Consider the following 24,878-nt stretch of genomic DNA (forward strand, 5'->3'; position numbering starts at 1 on the left):
AAAAGCAGATGAGCCATTTCGATAAGGATAAAGCCACGTTACCCTTTCTAACACAGCAGTGATCTGACACAGTGATGTTATCAGTACCTCTCAGTATTAATAATTTGCCTTATTTTAATAAATTCAGCAAATTCTGGCACTTTGTTGCATGCTTCTACCATTGATCCCCGGGATCACTGCTCTTGCTTCCTTGCCCAGACTTCCACAAAACCACTGGTAGTTATTCCTTCTTTTCCACCTCTCGGCTCTGGTAAACTGGTGCCCATGTTAGTAAGTCAAAATGATCTTATCAAATCACCTCTGCAAGACAGCATGTCAGTTGGGAAGTGGTTGCTTTACCTCTAATTAGAAATGGGTTTCATAGAGCCTATATGCTTATACGCTGACTTTAGTTGCTTTGTAGTAACACCTCTATTTGCTTTTCTCTTTCCTCTAACTTCTGTTTACCTTTCATTTTCAGACCGGTGGTAACTCCCTCTACAAAGGCCTGGAAAGCACAGAGGACATGACGGGAGTCTCAGAAACAAATACCTTTAGCAGTACCTCAGTGTGAGCACATTTCACTTATTGAATCACAGAGGCATAGAAGCATAGAATAGCAGGTTGGAACCTGGTTGGACCTCAAGGATCATCAGGTCCAACCTTCCAAAGGCCAACCTTTTCCCCTTGTTGGTTCTCCTGGGTGACACAGTGACATTTTGATGTATGACGACTTCTTAGACGCATGGCACAATGTTTCACTTTTTTACCAATGCTCTATATTTTATTGGAAGCCCAGGTCGCTCTGGGTGTGTTAAACCCAGCCTCAGGCGCGCAGTGACAGCATGACACCACCGGCTGCCATTTTGCGTGGGGGATGCAGGGAGTTTCTTTACTGCAGAGAAAGGCCTAAAACATTCCAGCATAAAACCACAAAAGCGGCAAATAAATTTTAAGTGTTTATTTACGTATTCATCTGTCGAAATCTCATAAACCAACGTTACGATTTTTGGTAGCTAAAACATGCGTTCCTCAAAATAACCGACGATCTCAGCACCTCCCCACAGCCTTCCCCCGCTGCCAGCCCTATGCCCCATTAAGATGGCGGCGAGGGGGCACTCAGACTACAACTCCCAGCAACCCGCGAGCCACCTCGTCATCTGATTGGTTGCCCAGCCTCGCGGGGAGCCAATAAGCATCAGGGTCCTTCCGCCCTGCCTGGAGGGCCCTGGTCCCCCGGCAGCAGTGCATGACGGGAGTTGTAGGCGCTTTGCGGCGGGTGCTGGAGGGGCGGTTCCGGGGAAGGGCGCCTGCGCAGTGGCGCCCGGCGCGTGGCAGGAAGCGGAAGGGGGCGGCCGGGATCAACCCCTGACGTGTCTCTCCGAGCCCGCCGCCGCCGCCCGCTCTCTGCACCCGTCCGGCGGCCGCCATGGGCAGTGAGTACCGGGACGCCTCGGCCGGCCGGCGGCACGGGAGGGGAAGGGAGGGAAGCGGGGCTTCCACGGGGCGCGTGACGGCCAAGGGGCCGCGGCTCGGCCGCCCGCTTCTCTCTCACAGGCGCCTTGGGACGGGCCCGTCCCACGGGAGCACCTCTGAGGGTCTGGCGAGCCCCCGGCCTGGGCCTGTGGCCTCCCTCCGTGGCCTGCGCCCGTTTCCCTTCCTCTGGATTGGAGGCTCCCTCTGGGTTATTTGCCCCCCTCTCACGGTGAAAGACCCATTTCCTGGTTATGGCAGCTCTTCCTAGGGAAGGGAGCTTGCTCTGCGGTGCCCGGTGCCCGGGCTGCTCCGTCGGGCGGGCACGCGCGATCCCGGCCATCCCGGTACCGCGGCAGGGAGAGACAGGCTGTCACGTTGGTCAAAACGCTTTGAGCCAAAAAAAATCAGTGGCGTTGTCAGATTAAACTATAAACGGCGATCTGCAGTCGAGATTTAATCCGAGTGAATGGGAGTCTTTCGAGTCTGCTGCTTGCAAAGCATCTTAGTCAATCTGTATGTTATTGTAGATGTAGGAGAGAATCACGATTTGGTTTAAAACCCCAATCCAGTGTAACTTTTCAAGCGTTTGAAATTAAGTAATTTTTATGGACAAAATTGACACTGAAGTGGCTGCCTTTGACAAAGAAGTGGAAAGCCACTAGTCGTTTCAGTTCTGCATCTTTGTACGCTTCTTAATTCAAATCTATCCAAAATGTGTGTGCAGTCTTACGTTTGTCTTAAGAAGTTTAGTATTGTTAAAATCACATCTCTCTGCTCCTAGGAGATCTTGTGACTTTGCAGATACTCTTTTCTTTTGTATGCTTTTTCTAAGACTGAGACAACTCTTCTGATTTAAAGATGTGTCCTTTTGACTAGAAGGAGATCATTGCATTAGGCGTTCTGTAAAGTTACTTTGAATTGTTGCTTATGCGTAGTTTGTAGGCGTTCTTAAGCTGTATGAACCAAAAGTAAACCCTGACTTAAAACTGTCTTGGGTATTACATTTCTCAAATATTGGGCTAGAGGAGAAGCTAATATGAAATAAAAATTCAATGGTATTGATAAACTCATGCAAAACAACGGAAAGGGTCTTTTTTTGTGCTGTCAGCCTACTCAGTAAAAGGAGAAAACTCCTCATGTGTTTTTTTTTTTTGTTTGCAGTCTATATTTTGCTTACACAGGGGTTCAGCTAGTACGTTATATTTAGAACAGATAATTTAATTTAAAAAAAAAAAAACAAAAAAAAACCTAAAAAAAACCCCTAACAACAAATCTTTGTCCTTAACTGGGACTTCTGATATATAAAGTACGTGTCCAAATTCAGTTTTACTTGAGCTTTTCCTATGTTCTCTGTATCTGTGTGTTCATTTTGTCTTTTAATTAATTTCCTTACAGTAAAATTTCTTGAAGTAATCAAGCCCTTCTGTGTTATCTTGCCTGAAATCCAAAAGCCAGAACGGAAAGTAAGTTAGTAAAATTTTCCTTCATATGTCTGTATTTGTGTAGTATACAATGCTAAAGGTTAGTTTGTATTTGCAGGATTTGGTTTTTTGTTGTTTTGTTTGTTTTTTTTTCCGTTGGGAGAATGGCAGTTCTGCACACAATTGTTTGTGTGCTTGCCTGGTACATCCCGCACTGCAGAAACGGTTGTACAAGGGTATATTTGCTGGTAAATGCAATTGTGCGGATATGGTTATGCCGTAACAGGGAGCAATGAGACCTTGAAAGCAGTACATTCTGAAGGGTAAACTAGAGTAGTTTAAAATAGCAACTTGAAAATCTTTGCTTCTTAAGTTCTAATCAAAGATTATTTACTAAGATAAGCTTCTCTGTATTTTTATTTTTTTTCTCACCAGAAGCTCTTTCTTGTGAAAACGTACGATGTATTTCTGTGGAAGTACTAGAATTACCTTCCATTGGTGTAAGCTTGTTTATTTGGCTTAAAGTTTCAATAAATATTTATCATTCTCCTTGGCGTTATATGGTATAAAAGGGGTGAAGAGTGAGTTTTCTTTAGGATGTCCTGTGCTTTGTGCATTCACAAGAAAATCAAGTGAGCTTTAGCTACTGTGAAAGTTTGCTCGATTGACTAGATCTTGTCATCTTGACAGCTTTATCATGTTTGGTTGTTGTTGGATTTGTTGGTTTGTTTTTTTTTTTTTCCCCCCTTTAGATTCAATTTAAAGAAAAGGTACTATGGACAGCTATCACGCTTTTCATCTTCTTAGTATGCTGCCAGGTATGTTTCTTTCCCTTGTTTTTAAGGAAGAGCTAAAAGGGTTCAAGGGTGTTATGAAGTCTCTAATCCTCTTTTCTTCTGTTGGTTGGAAATTCAGATTCCCTTGTTTGGTATCATGTCATCAGACTCAGCAGATCCTTTCTACTGGATGAGAGTGATTTTGGCATCAAATAGAGGTATGGTCAGTCTTATCAGGAGCGAAGTTTTTAACTTGGACCAAAACGTTTTTGAACCTGTTCCTGCATCGCACTCTATTTTAATGTTTTATATAAAGTAAAGCTGTTCCTGACAGCAAAATTCTTTTTTCAGCAAACATAATTCTTAAGTAACACAGTACTTCTCAGTAGCTTATCAGACTGACTTTTAACAAGCTTCTGTTATCATTGAAGCCATTTACATCTATGGAGATTTGGAGTTTTTTTATCTTCTTCATTGTGATGCAAAGTGTGGAAAAACCTAATCTTGAACTTCATAGGTGCCTGGGTATGGTACACCCTGTTATTTTCTTCCATTGTGCCTCCTGTGTCCGGCAGGTACGTTGATGGAGCTGGGCATTTCACCTATTGTCACTTCTGGGCTCATCATGCAGCTCTTGGCAGGTGCCAAAATAATTGAAGTTGGTGACACCCCAAAGGACAGAGCTCTCTTCAACGGAGCACAGAAATGTAAGTAGCAGCTGATATTAAAGGCTGATGTTTTATAGTTTCTATGCCTAACAACGGAAAGTATAAACTGACCACATGATGAATGTTGGAATCAGATATATGAGCTTATGTCATGCTGTGTGTTCATGGTGTGCTGCAGTTTTCTGTATTTCATCAGTCTTTTACTTAACCGCCCTCTGGCTTGTTAGCTGTTAAATGTCAGAGAGGTCTGTAAAGGAGAATTATCAGCAATTGACAATGCTGCCCTAATCTCATTGGATAAACTGAGCAATATGTAGTCTGTGGGGACTTTTAAATTGTGTTGGTCAGTGCTAACCTAAAAAAGATAATACTAAGATGTTTGTAGTTTTTACCTTGCACTTTCAAGCATGGTTCTTTCTCAGCAATAAGACATCTCTGTGCTCATTTGATAAACAGCTTTTAGAAAAATTTGAGTATTCTTTAGCTATTTTGTGCTGTACCATGCTACTTATGATCTTTTTACTGGAAAAAAAAAAAATCCTAAATTACTAAAGTAATATCTTAACACCCTCAGAGTTTTCAATGTCTAAAGCAATCTTCAGTAACCAAAACCTCTGGCTTCTAAGTGTATTTGTTTCTGTAATGTCTGTGTGTATTTGTATTTTCAGTGCCAGATTTCAGTCAAATTTAACTTGCCCTTGAATTTAGACATTCTGTGACTTAAGTATTCTTTCCGAACTTTCTCTACAAAGAAGTAATTTATATTTCTCTTAATAGCCCACTGACATAAATCTCCAGAACTAATACAGACCTCTTCCCACCCCCCACCCCCTTTTTTTTTTTTTTTTTTTTTGTATTCTGCAGTGTTTGGAATGATCATTACCATCGGACAGTCTATTGTCTATGTAATGACTGGAATGTATGGAGACCCATCTGAGATGGGTGCTGGTATCTGCTTGCTTATCACAATTCAGGTAATTTCTAGTCCTCTCTACTTATTCTCCCTCTGAAATAATAAAAAAGTCGTCCTTAGAGACTGCCTGTCCACATGCAGAGAAAAGACATCAAAGTGTTACTGCTTCCTCATATATATAGTCTTTCCTTGTCTTTTAATACAAGTTCATTTTTTAACAAAAATTAAAAAGGGGTGGGACTAATGATTTATTTCTTTTTTTACTGTAGCTTTTTGTTGCTGGATTGATAGTTCTACTGTTGGATGAGCTCCTACAGAAAGGATACGGTCTTGGTTCTGGCATCTCTCTCTTCATTGCTACCAACATCTGTGAGACTATTGTGTGGAAGGCATTCAGTCCCACCACGGTGAACACGGGGCGAGGTAATATGACGGTCCATTCTCTTTATTTGCATTAGGATTCAATTATTTTATCAAATGAAACGTAAAAACCCAAGTAGCTTCCCCCCGGTCTTTAAAAATTCCAACTCTTTACATTTTTATATAGAGAGTACAACGATCACTTACAATATAAAAATGTCAGTTGTAGAAAAGTCTTAATTTTGTACAAAAAAGCAAAATCTTTTTTGCAGTGTGTTTGTTTAGATGGCAAATGCTATCTAAGCATACTAACATCTTAGCTATGTAGTGCAAGTACAAAGACATTTCTTTTGAATTTTGTAGTATCTCGCAAGATATTTCCTCAACTTTAATTTCTTACAGTGCCTCCATTAAAACTCGATAATGGTAGACTGCCATTCTGTTACAGTTGCTGCCCAGCTTACTGACAAATATAATCTGTTTCTTTCTGCTCCTTGCACATCTTACTCTTTGCCCCAAAGACCTTATTCTGCAGACCTAGCAGGAGGTGATGTTGTTTGATGCTGTATAGTAGAAAACATACATGAGGTTAGCACGTTTGCTGTAACACAAACAGTAACTAGTGTCTCACTATGAATGATATTACAAAGAATGCTGCCTTCCTGATTTTTTTTTTTTTTCCTGGGGGAGGAGGAGGAAAGGGGGAAAGAACTTGGTGAATGTCAATTTAGTTTCTAGGCTGCTACAGGGGGATTTGAAAAAACTGTTGGAAATAACATAGCTAATATGAAGGATGACAGTAGTGAAGTTCTGTGAGTATGCTCAAGATGAAAAAGACTTGGAGAAATCCTACTCTGAATCCTGCAGTTCAGAAGTGTGCCTGATGAGACAAAGCACTGAAGTTTGGAGATAATCACAGCACGCCTAATTTGGTTTTTCTTTTCCTTTCCAAGGCATGGAATTTGAGGGAGCCATCATTGCTCTGTTCCATCTTCTGGCTACTCGTACAGACAAAGTCAGAGCTCTTCGTGAGGCCTTTTACCGTCAGAATCTCCCCAACCTTATGAATCTGATTGCCACCATCTTTGTCTTTGCTATTGTAATATATTTCCAGGTCAGTTGGAATAAAGAGGATGTAAAACTGTTTGTATGGAAGTAGATCTGTAATCTGCTTCCTTCTACAGGAAATTATATTTTCACTTTCTAGTGCCTTCAGAAGGCTTATTTTTGTACCTGCAACATCTGTGTGTTCATTTCACACCAGCTTCTCTTAATCAGTTTCCATGCTTACTGTAGCCACACAAAAAACTTGACCTACTTTGGTCTCTGAGAAAAACGCAGATGAGTGTGTACATGTAATATTGCTGCCTAACCCAAATGCCGTTGCTTTTTGCTGGAAAATACTTTGAAGTCTTTAAGCCTGTATGTCTCTTACTGTTTGTTGCAGCAAACTGGTGAAGAGTATAGAAAGTTAATGTTTCTTTTCCTGGCCACTATGTTCAATCTTCTTGAAACTTCAGATTTCTTCTCATGTCTATGTCTTTCATACCTTCTTATATGTGTCCGTTAAGCAGCCTTGCAGGCTTCCAGGCCCTTTGCAGAGTGTTTGCATGGCTAGCCCTCTGGGTAGAGTATGTGTATTTGCACAAGATGATTGCAGGTTTTTTTCTGTTGCTGTCAAGGCCTTGCACTTGCATTTTGTGACCTGTGGAACAGGTTCGTGTCAAGATATAATGGGGGACTTTCTTTTGAAAACTTTTCAGGGCTTCAGAGTGGACCTTCCTATCAAATCTGCTCGCTACCGTGGCCAGTACAACACCTACCCTATCAAGCTGTTCTATACCTCCAACATTCCCATTATTCTTCAGTCCGCCCTGGTGTCAAACTTGTACGTCATCTCCCAGATGCTTTCTGCTCGTTTCAGTGGCAACTTACTGGTTAGCCTGCTGGGCACTTGGTCTGTGAGTATTCCTTCTAATCTTGCATATAGCTTTATGAGCACCATTACTAGTAATTTGTTTAAATTTAATGGTAGAATTTGAGACCTGCTGCGATGAGCGTAGATGTTAGGTCTCCATTTATCTTTTACCTTGGGTTGCCCTTTGCTGTCGTAGGTATTTTTGCTGTTCCTTATTGTATTCCACTTCTACTTCAGAAACTGCTCGTGACAGTAAAGTTGAATCTTTGTGTGATGCTGTAGCGGTAATGATACACAGTGACATGAAGGTGATAGAAATCCAGGCTTAACTTAGTGGCTAAGAAACAGTGAGAAAGTTGATGACTGCTTCCTTCTTCTAGGACACGTCATCTGGAGGCCCTGCTCGTGCTTATCCAGTTGGTGGACTTTGTTATTATCTGTCACCTCCAGAGTCCTTTTCTTCAGTGTTAGAAGACCCTGTCCATGCAGTTGTTTATATTGTATTTATGTTGGGCTCCTGCGCTTTCTTCTCCAAGACATGGATTGAAGTCTCTGGCTCCTCTGCCAAAGATGTAAGTTTAAAATGGTAAATTAGGTAAGCTGACATGATGAAAACAGATGGGCTGTTGTGAGAGTAAGACTGACTTTCTTCTGAAATAGCTGTTATGCTGGTGATCTTGTTGGTAACATTTATCATTTGTAAAAACAGTGACTTTGATTCTGGATCAGAAAGAGCTTTTAAAAATAAGAAATTTTGTCTTTTTCGTACGAGGGGAGGATACAGGCAGAATGGGTTAATTTTTGCCCTGTTTTCTTTACTGCTTTTTCAAAAACAACAAGACCCAAATAATTGATTTAATTGACATTAGGAAACTTTGAACATTGCTATGTGACATCTGGTCACTGCGAGGGGAGGCAAGGTAACGTGAAAGGTAGAAACTCTTTCAGTGACAAATGACAAATGCGCAGTGTGCAGGTGTTGGGCTTGGAGGGCAGACAGAACTGATTTTCTGTTCAGTAATTTTACTTTTCAGCTAAGCCTCTTCTAACTGAGAGGTGAGGGAAAGCGTCTGTCGTTTGTTTCACTGGCCAGTTTGGCCAAGCCATGACAGATAGGCAGATGCCGTTTTAAGAACTTGCAGGTAAAACTTGAATACCCATGTCTGGTATAGAGATTTCTTCATTTCTCTTTGTGGAAGATGAACTAGAGGTTGTTATTTTTAACTTGAGAGCACTGATAACAGAGAAGATAGTGCAGTGCATTAATGTACCTGAGCCTAGCTTCTCAAAATTTCCGTTTGCTACAGGATATTTAATATTCGGCAAATAAATCCTTCTGAAATTGGAAAACAAGATGGAAAATAGTTGTCATTGTGGTATGTTTGTATTGTGTGGCTTTTGGGTAGGAAATCAAGTTTGGCAGCCATATGGAATGGTTTAATCCATTCTTTAACAAATATGTAAGAGTTGCACAGTTACTGTAACAGCGTGAGCACTCTTGTTTTGGACTTGCATCGCGCTGCTTGCTGTCAGGCATGCAGGGAAGCACTCGCAGCCATGTATAGCCAGATTTTATTTCAGTATAAACCAGCATACAGCTTTTTAACACTTTAATGTGTTTTCCTGATGCTGAAGAAAATTATTTTAAGTTCACGTAAACAAGGTGAAAAATAAAAATCGCTAAGTCGTTACTTAAATGTTCACAATATAGTGGAAAACTATTAATTTAATCATCCGACAGTGTGTTTTCTCAGTATGTTAGATTCAGTGACAGGCAGCTTTAGAAGGTCCCTGCTACAGTTTCACTTCCCCTCGGTTGTTAGTAAAATGTTTGCAGGGCTCTGTTGTAACCGTGTACCATTGCAGAAATACAATTTAAGAATAATGTTCCAAGAAGGGATTCTTTCTGAGTCGTATCGTTTCTATCTAGCTCAACTGAGTGTGGGAAACTGAAATGTAGGAGTAGGCACTGCATAGGGTAGTTTTGCTCAAATCTAAACCCTGACCAGGAGAAGGGCAGGTGGCAAAACAGGAATTGAGTTATGTATATGAGAGTCTGACAGTTTCCAGGTTTGTCTTTTTCTCAATAGGGCTAGAATTATCCAAAAAGCTTTGCATAATTGACAATGTGGAAAAGTCCCTGTGACTACAGTCTCTCTGAAGTTAAAATACTGGATATTTTAAACTCAGACGAATAATATTTAAAAAATACAAAACCAAAAACCCAAAACAAAACCTCAAAACCAACCACCACACCACCGCCCCCCAGAAAAACCCCAAACCACCACCATTTGCTGAAATGCCTTGCTTCGTTTTTTCTGTAGTCCTAAGTTCCATGGCCTTGGCGAATGATGCTAAACTTACTTGCTCCATTCCTTGCTTCAATACAGGTTGCCAAACAATTGAAAGAACAGCAAATGGTAATGCGAGGCCACAGAGAAACTTCAATGGTACATGAACTAAACAGGTGAGCTAAATGTTTCACAGGCTATTTATATAGTGTTACAGGGAAACACATTGAGAATTTTGCTTTGACTTCCATTTTCTAGACCCTAGAACACAAGTATTCTTTCAGCTTCAACATCACATGCATGAGACACAGAATACTGTCTCTCATGAATGACTGAACTTGCACAGCGCAGCATATTCTTGCCTTACAGTTAGAGAATGTGCTTTAAATTCTGGAGCTTGTATTTTCCTTTTGTTTCAGTTTTTTCATTTTTATAGTTAATAATAAGCATTTGAGGGTATTTTACTACTTGAAACTGATGCACAAGTATATTTTATTGTAAGTTTTAGTGTGTTATATCTTGTGTACTGTTTTCACGCAGACAAGTAGTTACTTAAATCTATTAGGTGCAGAGGCAGGCAGGGGTCAGTCTCTAGGTTTTGTAATTGTAGGGTAAGATCTATGCACCCTTCGTGTTACAGAAATGTTATTGTAACTTTACATTTCAGTCATCTGCAAATGACTTGAGCTAGTAGCCCTAAAATTCATCTTTGTGCTTAATTGCGTGGTAGACTGTAATACCTTCTCTTCTTAGCTTAGCATTTTTTTTCTGTCCTGTCGGGTTGAGGTTTTTATTTCTTTACTTAGTATACTGGCACTATTGCATGTTCCTTATCTTGGATAGGTAGACACATGAGAGAGGAGAGTATTCTACCACTGACTTCTTCCAGTTCATCTAGTTTCATTCTTTTTTAGTTTTTTTTCTAACCACCTGGTTAGATTATCTCTGAAGTCTTCTTTAGGTTCTCAGTGGGATTGGTTTTCTAGAAGGCAACCTGCCTCTGATGTAAATATTTCCCATAGATCCCACATACCACTACCCCTAATGTATTTGTAGTATCCTGAGCAAACCCTGATGGTACCTTTTCTGTTCTCGTTTTGTGTTTCACAGGTACATCCCTACAGCTGCTGCATTTGGTGGTCTCTGTATTGGCGCCCTCTCTGTGTTGGCAGACTTCCTTGGGGCAATAGGGTCTGGAACTGGAATTTTGCTCGCTGTCACTATCATTTATCAGTACTTTGAAATTTTTGTAAAGGAACAGAGTGAAGTTGGCAGTATGGGAGCTCTTCTTTTCTAAAGCTAGCTTCTCATGGACCCAGGAAAGAGGGGAGGAACATTCTCAAAATATAGCCAGTCAGGTGAAAAGAAGTAATGTAAACTTGATAATGTCATTCTGTAGGAACACATATTTTAATGTTTCCAAAGTGCATTCCCTTATGTTCTCAAACTTTTCTAGCATACTGTTTGAATTTTATAAATTGATGAGTAAAAAGGTGCAAAAAAATTTTTTTAAGGAAATTGTTTTTTAATTATGTGTTAGGAGAATCAGCTTTCTGAATTGAATTTAATTCAATGAATCTTGACATTTTTTTGAGCCCCTTTCAAATTTAGTATACCTGAAGCCTTTACAGGTTTTAGTAAATAATTGTGGGGAGGGTTGAATGTTTGGAAGGGATTTTTTTTTCCATTTTACTTATTTTTGCAGCTCCTTTGCAGTAGTGGTGAGAAAAAACTCTCCCTCTAATGCTCAAGTTCCGTAATTATGGTTGTAAGCACAAACAGTGTTTAATATGTTCAGTTTTGTGGTTGGGTTATTTTTTTCAGTATGGCAGATTTGGAAGGCAGTTGTTTCTTTTTACTAAATAATATCTCGAATTCCAAATGTTTTGTCTTGTAATTACTACGCTAGACCTTGTTCGATGTTGAATATTGGCTTGAGACTGTTGTCAAGTTTCTGTTTAAGGTAAAAATGTGTTCTTTCCCACCACTCCTCCTCCATCAGCAGAAAACTCAGGTCAATCTAGATTCTGCCAGAATCTGTGCCTAAGAGTTGCGACTTTGAAACTTGGTCATACTGGCAGCTTTGTAAAACCTTCTAATTTTCATCGCTGTTAGTGGTAGCACTTCTAGTTCTGATGCTGGCTGAAAGAAATGGATGTTATGGCTGCTTAGATGCAAATCTGCTTGTGCTCTTTGCTAAAGCTAAGTTTCTCTCATTGATAATAAATTCTGGTCTTGTAGCAATCGGGGTGTTATCTGACTACTCATATCTAGCGAATTTTGAGTCTCATTACCACAAAGGAGTGTGAAAAGAATGTATGTTACTTGTCTGTTTCTATAGATCTAGGTATGAGACCCTTGTCAGATAACTCTTGTTGCTTGCGTAGAAGGCTTTTCCATCCTGTAATCTCATTGACTTGAATGGTGCATAGAAAATTACTTTTTCAGAAGGTGTTGGGACTCCTTTTTTTGAGGATCACGCCTTCAAATTGGAGAAGTTACAGTAAAAAGCTTTAATGGACCAGAATAATACTTAATTTTCCATTTTAATTTAGATTGTCAGTACTAATAAGGTGCCTAGGACCAAATGCAAATATTTGTGTATGAGTCTTGTAAATACACCTTTCCCCTGTTGGAATTGGACAACGTGGAGACCAGAGCGAGGACTTAAAATGTTGGAATGTCTCTCTACACCGCATCAACATGCCTTCTGGGCATTTTGGCATGTTGGGCCGACAGTATATGAATTACTGTTTCTGCTTGGAGTGATGGGACTGTGTTACGTACCCAAGGAGCACAGATGACACCCAGAAGCCCTTCTAAATGCACTGAGCTCAAATACCAAATGTGTGAGAAATCCGCAAATTTGGAGCGAGATACATCTGTCAATAAAAGTGAAACTCCTGGGGCGGGGATCACAATTGGAAAAGGAACAAAAGTATTGGGATAAAGTGAAATGCTCTGCTCATTTACCAACCATTCACTATTATTTCACACTACGTTCATTAATTTTTCTGTCTTTCATGAAGTCCTAGTATGCCACAGCACAATTTCGATGTGAAATAAGGGAGAGTTAAAGAGTGACTTCAGAAGGAGAGGGAAGAAGCGTGGTGTGGTGGTTCTTCTGCTTTGGGGATTTTTGTTGTTGCTGTTTTTCCAGGAAGCCCAATACAGATTTTGTTTTGAAATAAAGGACTCCACTTTTGGGCACGCAGTTCTGGCTGGGCTGGAGCTGTACCTGTTTTTTTGGTCGTTATCATCTGTTGGAACTGGTTGCAGTTTAGACCGTGGGCTCTTCAGCGTCTAAGCAGCACTTGTTCTATGCATCTGCATTTCTGTGGTCTGGTGCTGGAGTCTGTCTTTTATCGAGCAGCTATGTCCTCAGAGCAGGACCTGCGGATCATACAGTGGATGTTAACAAAAAGAAATAATGCCGAAACAATCTGCTTTATAATGAAATAAAGTTCATCTTTGGAGCTGGTGCTTGGCTTTTGGTGCTTTGAATACTGTTACAATTCTAACACCCGTAGAATGATGTTACCCGCCTAAGCGCCTGTGAAAGAGATCCCGCTCAAAACAGCCCTTTAGCGTCTGAGTGTAAAATAAAGACAAATTGTCTTTGCTTCAAGGTCTTCTCTTAACGACAGGTTGCCAAAATAACAGAACCTTAACCTTCCTCCGGGCTTTCCTGTTCCAGAAGAGCTGCAATTCAAGAGGCGCCCCACAAGTAACTAGTGGGAGAGGGAGGTAACCGATGCATCGGTTGAACAAACACTGTGTTTCCGTAGGGAATACGATGCCAATCTTTTTGTAGCGTGATAGTAGTAACAGGGTACTAATTGAAAGAACAAAACTCGACGCTGATGGTATTCCAAATATTGTTTCGCTCTCCGAGTTTAATTTAAACTTCACTTGGAGTAAGGAAGACCTATCTTCCTCCTGAACAGAAATACACTTAAAAGCAAATTCATTTCAAATACTGGTATTGGATGCAAGAAGTTTGGCCAAGATTTTGGTTGTGCGTGAAGTAATTTTAAACAACAGCTCGATTTCTGCCTTGCCCTTTTATTTCTCCCCAGGAAACATATTACTAGTAACGGTGGTTGCTGTAGGAATGTTCTCAGACACGTGATCACAGACGTAATTAAGTCAGTGTAGCTGTGATGGGTTATCTGCAAGGCAACTAAGAGAAATGCCAACACCAAGGCCAAGTTTGAGATCCTCTTTCTGCTGGTAGGATTTTTAAGTGCAGAATTCTTTGCGTAGCCTTTTCTTCTGCACTGTAGATTTCACGTGGAAGCTTGTGCCATAGCACTTAAGTGACGGATGTTTGACTTTGTCCCTGTCACCGTTGTTCAGGAAGCCTTAAAAATCATCTAGTTTATTCTAGTTCATTTCCTCCTAGAGCATATCTCCGTATAATTTTGAGATGGCAAACAAAGGGACTTTTTCCTAATTATTTGAACGGGTTTTTTTGTGTTTTTTTTTTTTTTTTAAAAAAAGTCTTTTTGGCTGCAACTATAAAGGTTGTTGCTTTATTCTGTGAAACGTTTCATGGCTGTGCTCCCTTTATTACTTCTGGGGATGTCCCTGGACTGTAAACACCGTGATTTGTGAAATAGATCTCTCCACTGGCTGTCGGTGAAGGAGGAACCTGAGTGGCCCAGTAGCTGCTTTTCCTAATTGTTCTCTCTTGCAGCAAGGAATAATGAGCTCTAGGTGGCCTTCAGTTTTATTACAGCTTTGGGGAGCGTCGCGCAGGGGTTTGTAAGCGGCTGTTTGCTTACCGGCGAGGTGTGACACAGCTGACAGGCCCTGGCTCAGCCCTCGCTGCCTGGAATACTAAAACTGCTTCCTGATGCATCGCCGTGTGCCGAACCAGCGTTCCAGCCTCTCCCGCCGTGAGCGCACGCCGTTCCAAACACCCGATGGCTGCGGGACGTTATTGCCAGGAAAGAAGAGGGCTTTCAGAAGAAGCGTGCAGGGCAGGGAGACCAACGTTTTACTCGGTACGCGCCTCCCTTCCCCTTCTGCTCCCTCTGCCAGCTTTCTGGCGCGAAACCCCAGCCTTCGCCGCCTTCCTGCCTAAAAACGTCGGTGTTTGGGCCGCGGCGAGCGGCACGGCCGGCACCCTCCCAGCTGCGCGGGGAGTTGTGCAGGTGTGCAAACGATGCCTGCGTGTGATGGGGGGCTCGGGGACTGTGAGACACGGGCCCCTCCAGCTTGGCCAAACCTCCCCCAAGGACGGGACAAAGGGGACTTTGCCCGCCTGGTGGCAATGTTACACCGCAAGTCGAAGCACCGGGTTCTGCGGCTGGGAAGGGAGCAGTGAAACGCGCATTAAATCTGTTCCAAAAGTGTGTTCGTTCTTTTCCTTCGCTGCTATGCTCCTGCGTGTCGTACAATGTAAAAAGTTGGGAACAGAGTTCGCCAATGTTCATTTGTACTTCCTAGAATCGGGGCGAGGATTGCGGTTGTTTTGAGCAGAAATGCTGAAAGTGGTCATCGTCTCCTTTTAGAGAGATTATAATATTTCTAATATTTTCTAATATTTTTCAAGCACGGTAGCTGTCAAGGGGCAGTTGCTGTTGCGGCCACGTAGTCTGCTGAATATTGCTACGTGATTTAAGCCCAGACGGAGGCAGTCTATGGGATTGGAAAGAAGATGAGAAAGGAAGCATTTAAAAACAAAATCAATATTCTGAGCTGGGGACCTAATTAGTCAGCTAGACTTTAAGCTGCTGTTTTATAATATGCTACTGGATGGATCCGCTAAAATTGAAACTCTTCTGCGGGCCAGGTTCTAGCAATCCTCTGGCTATTGCTGCTGTGAGGCCGGCCAAGCTGGCAGCGCCTGGCAGAAAGGAAATACCCTGACAGTTGGCACCTCCTTTGGCAGTTGTATCGGAGGGGCCGGAGGCTGAATGAGCGCAGACATGATACACTTCGTCATCGCCGAGCCGGCTGTCAAGGTCAGAGACGGGAGGCCCGCTCTGAGGTGTTCCTTGTTGGAGAACAAGAAGACTGGGCCAGTCAATTTTCCAGCGCTATGAATACCCGCGAGCTTAAAATAGAGGGAACCAATAAAACAGAAGAGCAGTTAGGATATAAATTTTTAAAAAGCTGTTTCAGACATTTTTGTGTTGCTTGGGAGAAAATCAGGGTAGGTGGCACATCTATAATCCCAGGTTCCCCTTCTTACATATTAAGGCTAAAGTGGATGGTTCCAAAAATGATGTGAGCGCTGTTGGGGGAATATTAGCTATCTGAAATCTGAGATGAGCGTTATCCACTTTAATCTTCAGCCTGTCTTCAGCCGTTTGATGTTCTTACAGCTCTGTGCATCTCTCCTGTATACCTGTGGTGCAAAGCTTTATAAATGTAAAAGGCAGCGCCAGGCACACGGGTGCAGGAAACAGTGAGCACAACATTTTGCAGGATTAACTTCTCTATGTAAGCGTGAATTTTATTTTTGTTTAAATAGCTTTGTCTTTTGGCAGTGCAAGAACAAGGCATTGTTGTTGCTGCTGCTGGATTCCCAAGGGCGGCAGGACTACGCCCGGTGCACCTGGAAGCAAGGGCTCAGCGTGGCCCCAAGTGTAGGGGTTTATGCAATGATTGGGGATTGCAGAGCTCAGCTGCTGGTGGGCGAGCGGTGGGAAGCCATAGCCCCACGAAGGAACTGTGGGAAGAAGTCACGCAGGAGCCACGGCAGTGAGGAGAGGCGCCCTTGCGGAGCCGGGATGTGGCGGTGTCACGCGCCTGTGCTTCAGTGCCTCTACGAACGCTCTCGAGCGCCAGGAGTTTGACGGCCGCTGACGACAAACCGTGAGTGCACCGTGCTGATGGGGGCGGCGATTGGAATCGCCGAGGGGTAGCTGCCTGCGAGATCTTCCCAGCAGGAGAAAGCCCAGAAAACCTGCGTGCTGTAGGAATTGCTGTTCTGTTTAACCTTGGTGCCTCAGCCCGACCCGGTGTTCCCTTTCCACTGTACAAAGTTTTCTCCCCGTTCTGCAGATGTAGCAACTCATAAGATGGGGAAGCGTGCGTTAAAAATGCTTAGAAAAGGAATTCATTTACTTGAGAGGCTTGAGGATGGAGCTTGGACGGGTGATCTCTAAGTTATGGGAAAAGCATTTTTTTAACCTGGCCCTTTTTGCTTTGAGTGACTCTCGAAAGGAGGAGCGATTTATGGGGGGGGGGGGGGGTTAATTTTTTAGGGAGGTAGAAAAAAAGCTGCCTCTTATCTCAGCGCCTCCCATTCCTTAAGCAGTACAGGCCAGCGGGAGCAAGCCAACATTTGGGATAAGATTTATCTAGTTTAACGATGGAACACAGTAACACGAGCCAGGGGGTCTAACGCAACTTTCTGCAGTTGGGCTGCATGGCCGTCACTTTTATTTAGCTTGAAACACCTGTATCACAATTTATCACACAGGCGCAACCCCCCCTTTTTGTAGCGGATACTCGGAAGCATGCACGATCCTTTAAACTGGAATGGCGACAGGGGTATCTCACGTGTGAAAAGAGAAGAGCCCTAGTCGTAGAGCAGATAAACTAGAAGGGTTTCTGTTTTTATGAAGTGGATTCTCAGCTGTTACTCGTATTGCGGGAGCTGCTTGTTTTGCACGGGAGCGCCCGTTTTGGTGGGTACTGGCTGTAATTAAAACACGAGAGAGATTTTTCGGCTCTGAAGATTGTTCAATCTGAATTGAAAAAAAAAAGGGGGGGGGGGGCAAAAACCTTTTTTTAAAAAAAAAATAAAGGGAATGCTGTAGAGAAGGAGAGGACTTGTCCCAGGTCATAACGGCTGGTGACCGCGAGAGTCCTGACTGCAACAGAGCGTCCGCACCGTGCCACCTCTGTGTTACCCCTTCATTGATGCCGCCTGTTCTTGAAGCACCAGAAAGAAATGTTAACACTGTAGAAACTGAAATGCAGATCCCAATCGCACCCGTGTACGTATATAAAATAGGTCTCTCTGAAACATAGCTATGAGCAGCTAATTAACAAAGCAGTACACTTCTTTCTGTCCTTAATCCCCAAATCACTGTGTCAGCAGCAAGTAGGAAACAGAGACTCGGGGGACTGGGTGGTCCATGTGCCGGCACCGTCGTGTTTTCCTTCGTTCTTCCGGAATTGCTGAGAGATGAGAGCCCTGATGTTATTTCATCCTCGTAGAGTATCTCCACTTCTCCAGAGAGCGTTTCCTTTATGCATAGTCCATTAAGCGATGGTCAGAGCTTTGACTGCCGGCAATTCATCAAGTTTAACACTTTCTGTTTACTGTAAGAGAAGACAAAACCATTCCTCTGTGGTTTTGGTTGTTAAAAATAATTGCTATAAAATCAGCTCAAATCTCCCTAAGCAGAGGTGACAGATTGATGCTATCGGGGTTCTAGATATTGGAGAAATAATGAAATTGCCTGAAGGCTGTTACCTTGGTACAGCCCAGGGAGCTCTGTGTGACTGTAATGACTGGAAGCACCCTCTAGAAATTGGGAGAAAGGGAGAGGCTGAGGGAGCTGGGCATGTTCAGCTTGGAGAAGAGGAGGCTGAGGGGAGACCTCATTGCCCTCTACAACTCCCTGAAAGGAGGGTGTAGAGAGGTGGGGGTTGGCCTCTTCTCCCAGGTGAATAACGACAGGACCAGAGGAAATGGTCTGAAGCTGCGGCAGGGGAGGTTTAGATTAGATATTCGGAAGAATTACTTTACTGAAAGAGTGGTCAGGCACTGGAACAGCCTGCCCAGGGAGGGGGTAGAGTCACCATCCCTAGAGGTGTTTAAGAAACATCTGGATTTGGCACCTCAGGGCATGCTCTAGTGGCAGAGATTGTAGCTTGTTTGGTTGTGGCTGGTTTTGGTTTGGGTTTTTTTTGGGGTGTGTGTATGGTTGGACTCAATGATCTCAAAGGTCCTTTCCAACCATGAAGCTTCTATGATTTTATGATTATTTAGCCCGGGCTGCAGCCCACGACTTGAAAGACCTGAGTAAAAGCCTCCATCCTGCTTCCTTGTGTTCCACGGGTGGGTCTGTGGTGGGACGTTCTTGCACGAAACAGGTATTGCTTGTGTCAGAGCCTCAGTCCCTCTGTGGAAGTGACCCTTAGACTATCCACACCTCACACTTCCCCCGATAACGTGCTGCAGCAAAGGTAAACGCGTTGAAGAGCGCTCTGTGTCCGTGAGGATGGGGCAGTAGGGGAGGAAGGAGGGATTAAATAGGACAGGACTGAGTGTGTTCCTGTGGCTGTTGTTTACCAGGACATCCCTGATGCGAGCTGAGGGGTAGGTAGCATCCTCCAGCGTTTAAATGTGAGCCCAAGGTGGAGGGGAGGTAAGAAGGGAAACCCTCTCATCTGCACGGGGCCCACTGACGGAGGTATCTCTTGGCTCCTGAGGGTCTTGGCTGTGCTCTGGTTCCTGCTTGGGTGGGGGCAGCCCGGAGGCTCTGGGTGACAGTACCTGGATGGGTGTCTGGTTGTGCCTGGGAAATTTCCGTCTGCGTCTGATGTCCCCCCATAGCTGGAAAAGGAACTCGTTCGGTGTTTCTCCAGTAACAGGAAGATGCTGTTATGAGGGGGCTGGCATGGGAAAAGTGTGAGCGAGGACGCGTTCCGTCCCTGCCGCGGAGTCGCTGTGTTACCTTATGCTTCACTATCGGTTCATCTCCCTCTGGCTACCTGTTAGATTTCATCTTTCTCATATCGGGATTTGTTAAATGCTCTGAAGCATGTAGGGAAAGACGTTCACAGAAGAGCGGTGCAGTCTATAATGAATCACTTCTATGGATTTTGCACCTCCTTCCATCGAGTGCTTCCATTACTAACAACACTCCGTAAGTTACCCTGAATGGTGGATAGCATCCTGCCGGCCCAGGGGTTTTCCGTGTAATCTGTCTCACAAATGCTGTGAGAAAACCCAACCAAATCAAAACCGCCTGTGCTAAGCACAGCCCTGAAGCAGTCACAGGAGGCTAAGCCGGAGCGTGCAGCCTACCGCCCTGTTTCCAGAAAGTACATGGGTATTTTACGGCCTATAAGTCTGTAAAAGCTGAGCACGAGCGTATTAAAGACCCCAAAAAGCCATCTTTTCTCCCTGTCCGCTGGCATTCGCCCATGAGGCTGGCGTTTTCCTGCACACGCAGGAGCTCCAAGTTGGCATCCCCCAGCCCGGAGCCCTCCCAGCAGGTACCTCTGTCATCTGGAAAGATGCTGCGTTGTTCCATCTCCCAGCAGAGCTGCTGCCGCAGCAGCAAAGCGCAGATCTGACAGGGCGGCTTTGCCTTTCTCTTGTAAATCCTCTGGCAGGAGCCTGATGTGACTCTTGCCAAATACCTCTCTAAGTGGTAGAAAGACGCCAAGGGGTTTCAGGAGCGGGATGAAAGCCCAGAGAGGTGGGCAGCGGAGGTCAGAGGTGGCCTTTCTTCACTGTGTATCGGAGCTTTGTGTCACACAGATGTCTGCTGGAAGGCACCGGCACCTGATCCCCTTGGCTCCCAAGTCAGATGGGGCGCAGGAGCTTTGGGAGCCCGTCCAACGCGACCTTGTAAAGGGCGTGAGATGAGCTTTGCACGATTTGTTTCCATCTTACAATAGCAAGAGCACTTGTTTTGTTTCATTTCTGTCTAAAAGGCTTAGGAATGCCTGGACGCATGTTTTTAATTTTCTCGCTTTATCCTAAGTATGTGTTCCGTGGGTCTTTGACTGCCATTTGATGACCGCGTACCTCCTGTCGCGGGATGGAGTTACCCTGCGCTGATTCTGGGTGAGGGAGGGTGGCTGGTGTTTCTGGAGACAAGTGATGATATGTGTAAATACTCCTGGCCAGATCCTTCCTTCTGGATTGGACAAAGCAAATTCATCCTCTGAAAAAATCTATCCGGAAGGACAGGACCCTTTAGGAATATATAGTTATCAGTCTCTCTAATCTTAGGTGTCTATCACCTGTATCCAAGTTGTACAATATAGATGTCCAGAGGGGCCGGAGCCATTCGATAAAGCTGCTGCTATAGTTCTTTACATTAATACTGAGCTTGAGCTCATCACTCCTGCGGTCAGTGGTCTGGAAAACTACATGCAGCGCTCAGACCCGGAGAGTGTTCGGGATAATAAAAGCAGGGACAGGCTGAAGCGGGGCTGGAGGTCCTGACTGTCACCACTTGGGACGCAGAAAAGCTGTTTCTCTGATGCTGGGGGGATTGTCTTTGGCCTCCGTGGCAGCAGTTGGCTTGCTAGTTCCTGGTAGTTGCCTAAATATATTTTGGATTGTTGCAGCTCCTATTGTTTGTGATAAAGGGTTGGACAAAAGGTCCATCGATCAGGCGGTTCTTGCTATCCATCTCTGTCCGCCTCTCGAGACGGCGAGTTTGTGGTTGTGGTGACACGGCAAAGCCGCCGCGTTACATCGGGCTGGCACAAGGAGCTGCGCTGGCTGGGAGGGAAAAAGGTGCGACAGCAGCGAGTAGGGGCTCGCGGATCCTTTTTGCTTCCTCGCCACGTGAATACGCCAGTCACCGTGCGAACACGGCGCGAGGCGCCACAGGGCTCGGCCGACTCGCGCTACGCCGAATTCAAAGCCGATGGTGAACTCACTCCCCTGTTTTGGTTTAGCAGGGAACGGTCTGCCAAGTCTCAGAGCACGTGGCGTTCAGGGCCTGCGTGGGAGGCTGTCATAGACAAAGATGCTGAATTTCATAAAATCTCAAATAAAAAAATTGAGGGCAACTAAAGAGTGGAGAGAATCTTGTTTCTGGAAGAAGGCCCCTGAGTTTCTTAGGAAAAGTGAAATATCTCCCGTAGTGGTTGTTTGAGCTAAACTTTGTCCGCTCTTCTAACAATGAAAAATGGTGTTTGGTACAATTAGATACCGTACGGAAAGTACTCATATTTATGAGATACTTGTCATTTCTTTCTGTGTCGTATTCAAAATACAGCCCACATTAGAATGAGATTGCATTGCATAGAGAGATTCTTGCACTGACAGAGAAATGAAATACTTTTATCCCTAAAATAGGAGGGAATAAGACATTGGAAATAAAAAGCATCAATATGGCTAACGTGCATACAGAGAAGTAGGTTGTAACGTGTGGCTCCGAAGCAGAACTTAAATCCAGGCCCAATAATGCAGATGCACAAGAAACTTCTGTTTTAGAGAACTAGCTGGGGAAAAACGGGTGTGAGATTTCAGTATGGATTCATTACAACGTAGTTAACAGAGTGCAGTATTCAGGACTGACAGTAAAATTGGCCAGCAATAAACGGGAATTATAGTTACCTACTGTTTTAACATAAAATAACTCAAATTTGAAATACTTATTCATTTTATAGAAAGTATTTTTTCAAGTAATGGAATACAGAAGTAACATTATCGCTTTAAAAATTCGCACATGTAAAAGCATGCTATAGTATTTTCCTAATTTTTTATTTTTTTTTTAAATTGGGCCTTCCCTGTTCCCGAGACCTCCCGTTCCCAATCCTGCTGTTGGGGAGGGTGGGCATGGGGGTCATCCGGCCTGATCCAGGGACTCGACCCCGCGCTTGGTGGTGCAGAAGCTCCAGCTGCGCTGGGCCGATGGAGCTTTGGGACCCGGGGTGCGAGTGGTGCCACCGAGCACGGGCAGGCAGGAGTCGCCTGAGCTGGGGGCAATGCCAAGGCAGAGCCCCCGACCCGGATCCGGGAAGAGCTGCCTCCTGGGTGCAGCCGCCGTGTGCCGTTACAGGTAGGACTGGAGTGGGAAGGGAGCCCGTGATCTCTGTAGGCTTTGGATGTGTCCACTTCAGCTCGTCTCGCCAGCCAACCCGTTAAGTGTGGAAGTCATTAACTTCACCCAGATGGAAAAATTGTCTCGTTCTCCCACTCCAAAGGGAGCCCGCGATGGCTTCCTCCGCATGACGAGCGCACGCGGTGGTGGCCCTACCTGCTGCCGCTCGCCGACCTTCTGGCTCCTTCCTCCCGTCTCTGCTCTGCCCTGCTGCGCTGGTCTCTTCTGTCATCTCTTGTTTGCGATCCCTCACATCCGCGGGGCCGGGCGCGGGCCCCGCTGACGGCTCTCGCCGAGGCGCTCTCATCGTTGATCTGCGCATCGGAAAGATCAAGGAGCGCTCCGACAATGGGGACGTTGTGCCCAGGTTCCTGCGCCCTGGCTGGGGAAGCGAGCGAGAGCCCCGTGTCCCCGCTGCCCGGCAGCCAGGTGACGCGGGTCGGATGCGGCAGGCGTGCGGATGAGGTGTCGGAGACAGGCTTCAGTGGGAGTGAATCGTGACGGCTTTTGGCTAGTCAGATAATTGAGGGGAACAAAGCTGTTTGAGCAAACAATGTGATAAAAGGGGGTGCAGGATTTGAGGTCCCCTGTGCGCACTGATTTGGAGAGCGTGTGGAGGTCTCTCTAATACAAATTGAAAACATGGTTTAATTCATAACTTGAAGTAAAACCTCTGTCTGGGGTTTTGGTGGATTTGCTTCTATACTCAACACTTTTTTTTTTTTTTTTTTTTTTTTTTAATTCTTTCTTCTACTGGCATCAGCTTCCTCAGAAGAGCGTTGCCGGGGAGCCTGCTGTGTCCCCTCGGGGGTCCTTTTCTTTCTTTTGCCTTCTCCATTTCGCCTTTCTACCCTTCCCCTGTCGCTTTCCCTTCTCTGTTCTCTTGTGATGCGCAGCCTTCTTTCAAACACCCCGTCTCCCTTCTGCTTCTCCTCTTCCTTTCTCTGGTTTGCATCTGCTGCACGGAGGGTTTATTCCTCCTCTCTGGTTTTGCTTTCTTTTTGTTAGGATATTTCCATCTTTTGCTTTTTCTTCCCCGTTCTCTAGATTTTCTTCCTTGCACTTGCTTCTCCTTTTTTTGGGGAATTTTCCCTTCTCGTCTTCCTCTTACCTCACTGGCTTGCCATCCTCCCTTGCAACGTCTGCTCCTTGCTTATCGGCCCCTTTGCTTCAGTCCCTTCTGCCGTCTCCTCACCCCCCCAGTGCTGTGTCTCTGAGGTGAGACGGTCCAGCTCGGGGGACAGCAGGCTGCCAACAGGTTGGCCGCGTTGCTCCATTGTAGAGCTCCTCTGCCTGGGCTCCTCTTCGGCAGCAGCTGAGCAGCAGGTTCTCCGCTCGGCGAGCCACCCGCACCACAGGAGCGCGGTGGTCCCTTGTGGAGCCGTTACCAGGGGCAGGAGAAGTTGGACGTTGATTTCTCTGCGGGGCAAATCTCCACTTGCACAACCCCCGGCAGCCAGCGCAATAGCGGAGAACGGAGTTGGGGCGCATCCAACATCCCTTCTCTATTCATTCAAACAGCAGCAGCCTGCTGAGCCCATCCAGCCAAGGTGTAAGATAAGGGTTTGGCTGCGGTTGTCCTGTGAGATATGGGTGATTGGATTGCAGGTATGAATCCAAGGATTCGGGTGATACTCAAACAGGTCCATGCGGGTGGCCCCTCAATAGGCGACAGAGGTAAACCGAGGTACCGTGGCCAGGCCAGAGGTGGTGCCCAGCGTGATGGGCAAATGGCGTGGTGCTGGGCTCCGAGAGCTGGGTTGGCAACTTCATATGCTCTAAATGGTCAAATATGACATGTTGGTCCTCACATCACCCCTACAAATGAACAGAAGAGTTATCTGGGTGAAGTCACTGGAAATTACGTCTACCTTGCTGGCATTCTCCTCACGCTGGCAGAGGTAAGATGGTATCTGTTGATCATCCTGACCTTCCGGTCTAGAAGAAGTGACGTTGAGCCCTGTCCATGCTGGTGTGGTGAAAGCAGGGACAAGGTTTTATTTTGTTGGGCAGTCTGCACCTTCTCCCGTGATCTGGTCACTCCTCCTCACCCAAGAAATGTTGGGATTTATCAACTCGGACGGGAAACTTGCCATAGATGCAGAGACGCTGCAGTAGGTGATTTAGCTGAGGGCAATCTTCCTTCTGTTCGGAAGTGGTCAATGCTCCGGCACAGCAGTAAGGGTCTGGCACTGCAAGAGGTGCCGTGGGTCTGTCGGGATCCAGCGTCACGGCGCTCGTGGCCCCACACATCCTGGTGTCACTTGTCGTAGGATTGAGCCTGGCGAAACCCCGTTCCTGACCGTTCAAGC

At 45.0% G+C, this 24,878-nt stretch overlaps 1 protein-coding gene across 1 annotated transcript; it reads left to right on the forward strand.

Annotated features, from left to right (window-relative positions):
* Positions 1–1,307: 1,307 nt before the first annotated feature.
* On the forward strand, positions 1,308–13,281 carry SEC61A1 (SEC61 translocon subunit alpha 1). Its single transcript, XM_063348081.1, has 12 exons — positions 1,308–1,415; positions 2,851–2,918; positions 3,629–3,694; positions 3,792–3,870; positions 4,228–4,359; positions 5,185–5,294; positions 5,503–5,656; positions 6,547–6,707; positions 7,357–7,554; positions 7,892–8,083; positions 9,902–9,978; positions 10,913–13,281. The coding sequence occupies exons 1-12, from the start codon at positions 1,409–1,411 to the stop codon at positions 11,097–11,099; spliced, it is 1,431 nt and encodes a 476-aa protein (XP_063204151.1). The 5' UTR covers positions 1,308–1,408; the 3' UTR covers positions 11,100–13,281.
* The last annotated feature ends 11,597 nt before the right edge of the window (positions 13,282–24,878 follow it).

Source organism: Chroicocephalus ridibundus, chromosome 10 (genome assembly GCF_963924245.1).
Source record: "Chroicocephalus ridibundus chromosome 10, bChrRid1.1, whole genome shotgun sequence".
NCBI lineage: Eukaryota > Metazoa > Chordata > Aves > Charadriiformes > Laridae > Chroicocephalus > Chroicocephalus ridibundus.